We start from the raw sequence: 6,759 nt of genomic DNA on the forward strand, positions 1-6,759 counted from the left end.
ACACCTGCCGGATCAGGCAATGGCACGTGATTAGAGGGCTTGGCTGTGTTCACGTCGTTTGTGGTGCGATGTCATGCAAAGGAAGGAAGGGCACATATGGTATTTGTTCTCAGACTGGTTTACTTCGACATGGATACTTGACCGCCTCTTCCTGCACCGCAGCGTCGAACAAATATTGCAACTGGATAATACCTCTGCAACGTGTATTCGGCCTAGAAACCGCCATCAATAGAAGGAATCATCGCTGTTTCGGGAGCGTAGATGGATTTGATGTGTGCGAGACTGATCAATATAGCGGAAGATGAAAACTTGATGATGAACACCATTATCACTAGAATAATAAGAGCAATATCACCAGTTGCCAAAGCTCACACTCAACATATTGCCTGATTTTCATCCAACTATTTCATTGTTTACCTACTCCTCCAAACTTCGTCTTTGGTGCATTCTATCAGGTGATAAGATGAGGCTCCGGGTCACAAGACATGACCGCACCCAGGATGCTGTATCACCAATAACACTTTGCAGGCAATATGATCCAAGTTAACCAACGACGACGTGTGATCGTATTAGCCATTACGGTCCTCGTTCGATTGTTAGTCTTTGCATAACCCAAGTCGTATCCCTCTAACCTTGACGCGATTTGCCTCAAGGTTCAGGAACAACGCAGACCCACCATGGACCACAATCCTGGATGATGAACACATTCCCCGCAAAATTTGCGACTAGACCTACCATGAATATGGCTCCAAAACTCCCTCATTCACTGTCGTATTCTTTCTGCGCTCATACCAACCGGACAATTTGATTTTGGCCCCCAAATCTCACGGCCCATATCATCACATCTTGGCACTGAACCAACGTGATGTTTGACTACTTCTGTCGGCATTCTTTAAAGGATCGATCAACTCTTCTCGATACCATTAATTCAAGGCCCAGGGAGACAAGATACAACACACATCATGGATCACGCAAAAGAGCATATTGTGGCTGGGTCTGCCAAAAAGTTTGCGTATTCCCTGCTGACTGAAGACGACAACTTCCGACTATTGAGAGTTCTCCCGGGGTGCAGAAGCGACCGAATGTGCTGCGAGTTATTTGCCATGTCGATAAAGGAAGCATCTGGCAAGTATATTGCAGGCTCGTACACCTGGGGCCCATCGTCTCCCACAGCACCAATCACCCTAAACGGCTCCACGTTTGAGATTCGAGAGAATTTACACGATTTCTTGAAAGTGTGTCGCCATAAAGACGACGCAGTTCTCATATGGGTCGACGCCATCTGCATAGACCAGTCGAATCTCCTGGAGCGCACGCACCAGGTCGGACTGATGGTCGACATCTACGGTCAAGCTGCGGCTGTAGCGATCTGGCTAGGGCCCAGTTCGGAGACGCTGGACTACGCCGTGGACATAATCGAGAAGCTTGGAACCGACGCCAGCATCCATCTCGATTCAAAACACCCCCATTCAGTCTTCGCGCCGGGTGAGGATGAGGCAGAGAAGACTGTTGAAGTAGCGGCGTTTTTCAACCTGCCATGGTGGTTTCGGGTTTGGACCGTGCAGGAATATGCGTTGGCCAAAAAACGGGTGTTTTACTGCGGGACAAAGAAGATCGAAGGGAAGGTGATCGATGACTACGCAACGAACGTGCACTCGCACCACTCCGATTGTTGCAGCCAGATTATGATCAGCCACCGGATCGGCTACATGGCTGTGACAATGGAAGACAGCGTCCGCAACATCGAAACATTGAGAGCCTATGACTCCAAGGGTGACATAGATTTCCTGCACACGTTGGGACGATTCGAATTCCGAATCGCAACAGACCCGAGGGACAGAGTGTACGGCTTTCTTGGAATCGCCCGTGTGCATGGCCACGAGTTCATGGACGCGCTCTACGACTGCACGCCTCAGCAAGCATGTGCAGCCCTTGTTTCAAAGTGGGTAGGCGCCTACGCGAACCTCGACTTCCTTGAGCACATCGCAGACTACCCTTCGTTCCCAACGCAGTCCTTCGTACCCGACTGGACCGATAGACGACCGTGGGATCACAACCGATGGGATTGCGATCATCGGCTCCGAAACTTGCAAGCGTATGATGCCTCCGGGGGGCGTCACACCGACTTTGCGATTGACTCCAAGGGCAGCGCGCATTGTACGGGCCTTATCGTGGATACTGTGAAGTCGACAACGGAAGCAATTTACCACCAGTTTTGGGACTTGATTCGGGAAGCTCGGGCACTCTGTGGCCTCGATGATCGACCTGATGAGATCTATGAGCCCACGGGGCAATCTATCCACGATGCGTTTGCCCTGACGATGGCGGCGGGGTTGCGATACAAGGACCACAATCTCCAGGATGGAGAGTTGGTGATCAGAGATACTGTCAATGAATATCTTCTTGATTGGATGGGATGGATTGAAGGCGCTGATGCCTTGTGCATCGCCGGCGGAACAGCACAAGAACAACTGGACGTGTACAGCGTGCACAATTTCTTTCGATCAGTCGTGTATGGGAGAAGCTTTGTTGTTACAGAGAGGGGGTATTTTGGTTTCGCACCAAACTCATGCAGGGAGGGGGACGTCGTTGCGGTACTATTTGGGAGCAAATCACCATGCATCTTGCGGCCCGGTAATCGCCCGAAGGATCCTGAGATCACTAAGAAGGATGCTGAGTGGAGAATGATGGGGACTGCATATATACATGGAATTATGCATGGTGAATGCTTGGGAACGGATGAGAGTAGGGAAGAAGTCTCTACTGTTCATTTTCGCATCATCTGATCAGTTCAGCTACCTGAGAGCTCGGTCACTTAAAGATTTAGCTATAATGATACAACATTACTAGTTCAATGTAGTCATTCGGTATTTCCATTTCAAAGCCACACGCGAAATTTACGCTTCAAATCGTCGTCTTCGGTGTGATGTGATGTGATTGTATTCATGCTCGCGCTCACTCAGATAGCTACGGGTACATAAGGGTCTTTCCTGTGGAGAAACAGAATATTACTATATAACCTAGCCCTCTAACGATCAAGGCCATTTCCAGTGACGAAAGACATACTCATCATCACCAGAGCGCCATTGCAGCCATAGTGAGTCCGTCCCTCGTATGCAAGGGAATCCGAGCGCCAGAATATCAGCCGTACTCCCAATCACCGTGAATATTCAAAGCCACTTCTGAGTTCCCAAGCTTTTCGACTGTCGACTCTCATATACTTTCGCGACACGCAATTCGCTGATCTCCCTGCTAAGAAGCGTTGTCGAGGTCCACAAGCACAACTTTGACCGCAGCTTGCTTATCCTGCCCAGATTTCGTGACTCAGCTCGTTGACGGCACAGGGACGTTGAACATGTAATTCGCCTTGATCGAATCCGATTGGCTATAGTTACAGATTAACCTACAATCTCGAGATCTGGGAAATCTGGAAATCAAACAGTTTCAGTGACCCATACCGCAAGAGCAAGGAGTGATGTATCGTCGGTTGATAAGATGCTCGCATGTGGGTGAAGGTGCCAGTATTCTGAAGCACTTCGGGCACCATGCTGGGATCCACACAACCACCGTGCTCTCCGTGTTCCAACTGGGTCATTTCCGATCAACAGTACCACGCATACTGCCACCTTCTCTTCGGGATGCCAACGTAGCATTCCGGGATCGCTCGCAGAGTTGGGACGTAAGCTTTGTTGCAAGTTTCGTCCTTCCCCCCAAGGGCTCCCATCGAGCGTATCGTTGATACGTGACGTCGGAAATATGAGCAATGACCCGAAGAGAAACGCCGACTTCTCGTCGTTGAGAAGCACTTGATCGGGACCCGAATCTCTCGATGTGGACAAGTTTTCACATCGCCCTCCCGGAGGTTCGTGAACTCAGTTTCCAACTTTTTGACATTTACGAGCCTGTTCGATTTCCGCCATGTGACTGGAATACGCGTGGACTGTAGTCCATGCCCGATCGAATGTCTGGCGGCGGTTGCTCGACATGCATACTTCATATTATGACTTGGAGCATCGATGACACGGCACACGAGTCCAACAGTGTCGATGCACAAATGTGTGTCCCATGCACATGTACAGCGGGTGATGAGGGTAGTCTTGATCCGATATAATACGCTCCAGTAACACCCATGTCGTCATTGGAGGCCCCAACTCGTATCGGAGAAACCTGTATAATTACAAGGGCCACACAGCCATGTCTATGGGGAATCATATACACCACAACCCACCACTATCGTACAGCACTCCTCCATCTATTCTCTCTACCCCTCAAACACCCCATGCTGCAAATCAACACCGAAGTCCTTGGCCATAACTCTCATATGCGCCTCAATATCCTCCTCCATGCCCCTCCCCACCCCAATTGCCTGCTTTACTTTACTCCACGTAAAGTACGCATCGCTCAACAACAGCACAAGCCTAAATCTCAGATGCTTGACCCAATTGCTCCATCGCTGACCCGTGCTAAGGTCCTTGCTCTCGGTGAGCGCGCGGCTCGCCCACAGCCCCGTAATCTTGATACGATTGACCGGACTCCCCAGGAACTGATTGTTGCCCTGTACGATGCGCAGATTGCGGCCGATGAAGATGAGCTCGCGGGGCCACTTGGACTCATCGCCGAGGATCTGCTTGATGCCGTCACGGGCTTTGCTCTGCATTTCGAAGGCGCGCTCGGCTTGATCTTTGCCGCTGCCGCCTTTCTTGAGCTCGTTGAGGGTGTGCTTGTCACCGCCCTCGTAGGGGCGCATGAGCGTTGCCGAGGCGAAGATGTCCGGGTTGTTGACGCCCCAGCTGGTGACGATTTCTTTGATGGTGTCGTTGTCGAAGGCCATTAGGGACTTCCAGAAGAGGGCGTATTGGTGGCGAAAGTGCGGGGACATTTGGATATAAAGGCCGTGGTCGATGAGGACGACTTCGGGGTGGCCGTTGGGGAGGCGGCGGATGAAGATGTTGCCGGGGTGGGGATCACAGTGGACGACGCCCCAGAGGAACATCTGTGCGCTGAAGAGGTCGACGATGGTGTTCATGGTTGTCTTGAGGGAGACGCCGAGGCCACCGTTGCCGTCTTTGCCTTTCCACTGTTTGCGATTGGGCTTGTAGAGCGTGTGCTTGGGAGCGTCCTCCGGGACAGATGCGTCGATGTTAGACCTGTCGCTGGGCAGGGGTGGCAGATTTGTGCCGCCTGCTCCCGGGCTGCCCTGCCGAAAGCTGCCCTGCCAGTTGTTCTGTATGCCTTCTTTGTCCCAGAGTCGCACGCCCTCTATCCATTCTGCCGTCATGACGCGCTTGCTGGAGAGTTCTCTGTAGACCTTGGGGATGTAGACCCGCCCGTTCAAGCGCTTCTCGCCAGCGACCAACTCGCGCATCTGCTCTGCATTGTCCGCCTCGTTCTGGAAGTCCGTCTCCAGCATCAGGCGCTCCGTGATGTACGGTACCAGGGTGTACAGAGGAATCCCAAACCACCAGGTATACGTCTTGGCCACAACCTTGAACGCCCACAGATCCCAGCCGACCTGGTCTGCAATCTCTCTCTTCTGGACCTTGATGGCGACCTCGCGGCCATCAGCGAGCCTCGCCCAATGCACCTGCGCCACGCTCGCGCTCGCGCGTGCCGTCTGCTCCATGATGCCCTTGCCCTGCTCGCCGGCGAAGCTCACGCCGAAGACGTCCTCGACGCTCTTGCCAAAGTCCTCGCGCACCACCCTCTCCACCTCGGCCCAGTCGTTCTGCGGCGCATCGTCGAACATCTTGGAGAACATCTTCTGGAATTGCGGCGGCAGCACGGCGCTCTGCATGGCAATGGCCTGCCCGATCTTCAGGTACAGCCCGCCATTGTGCCGCAGCAGGTCGAATACGCGCGTCGCGTTGCGTGCATGCAGCTCCTCGATGCTGTTCACCAGCGGAGGGTGTGCGCGGAAGTTGATCTTGTAGTCCAGGCCTATGACGAGCCCCGTCTTGAAGGTGCGGAAGCTGCGCGTCAGGGCCGAGGCGTTGAACTGCTTGTCGAGCACGTACCCGGTGCCGACCAGCGCAGACAAGACGAACAGGCGGCGCACCCATCTTCTCCTGCGGAACGGGGGCTTGGTCGTGCGGACTCGCGGCTTGGGGAGGTCGGCCGGGTTGATGGGGCGCGCGGGTTGGAAGCCGTGCGACTGGACGTAGCGCACGAGGGACGGCTGGAGCCGTGGTGAGCGCAGCGAAGTCGGGGTGAGCAGTCTGGGCACGACATTGTGGGTCTGGACTCCTCGCAGGAGACGCAGGCCATGTATCATCGCTACTCTACAAAGTGACGAGGCAACGAGGATGGGGCGCCTGTCATGGTGCGAAGCGCGACATTTTGTCCACAGTCCATGACGTGCGCTTAGCACCGAAAGCCCCGACGCCAACGCGGACCCTCCACGGCCGGCCTGCGTAGTTCGTCCGACCCGGCGGGACATGATCGATGCATTGCCATTCTTGGAGCGACGTGTTTGTCATTACCAGTTTCCATTTCTTGCAAAGACATGTACAAGCTACTGATGCCGTTTCTCGCTCCTTATCCTCAGCCCGTCGTGGGGCCTTCGCATCCACGTGACGCCTTCTTCGAGCTCGTCATGCCTCAGGTGAACATGGTGATACCTCTTCTGCGTCCATGAAGAACGAGCCCCTTTCTGCAAGTGCTGGGATTCTTCTTCTTCTTCTTCTTCTTCTTCTTCTTCTTCTTCTTCTTCTTCTTCTTCTTCTTCTTCTTCTTCTTCTTCTTCTTCTTCTTCTTCTTCTT

At 53.2% G+C, this 6,759-nt stretch overlaps 2 protein-coding genes across 2 annotated transcripts in view; one reads left to right on the forward strand and one right to left on the reverse strand.

Moving 5' to 3' along the window:
* Positions 1–1,103: 1,103 nt before the first annotated feature.
* CC84DRAFT_1085004 (heterokaryon incompatibility) lies at positions 1,104–1,592 on the forward strand (the record flags this gene model as incomplete). Its single annotated transcript, XM_018174080.1, has 1 exon — positions 1,104–1,592. A coding segment is annotated over one exon (489 nt), but the record flags the coding sequence as incomplete, so codon positions are not given.
* Positions 1,593–4,261: 2,669 nt separating this feature from the next.
* The window catches only part of CC84DRAFT_1084192 (ABC1-domain-containing protein), a gene marked incomplete at both ends in the record, with an annotated part of 3,649 nt that continues 1,151 nt past the window's right edge, over positions 4,262–6,759 (reverse strand). The window contains one exon of the mRNA XM_018174042.1: positions 4,262–6,240. Within this exon, the coding sequence (XP_018040643.1) occupies positions 4,262–6,240 (1,979 nt within the window). The remainder of the gene's footprint in view (positions 6,241–6,759) is intronic.

The sequence above is a fragment of the Paraphaeosphaeria sporulosa genome (assembly GCF_001642045.1).
Source record: "Paraphaeosphaeria sporulosa strain AP3s5-JAC2a unplaced genomic scaffold CC84scaffold_2, whole genome shotgun sequence".
Taxonomy (NCBI): Eukaryota; Fungi; Ascomycota; class Dothideomycetes; order Pleosporales; family Didymosphaeriaceae; genus Paraphaeosphaeria; species Paraphaeosphaeria sporulosa.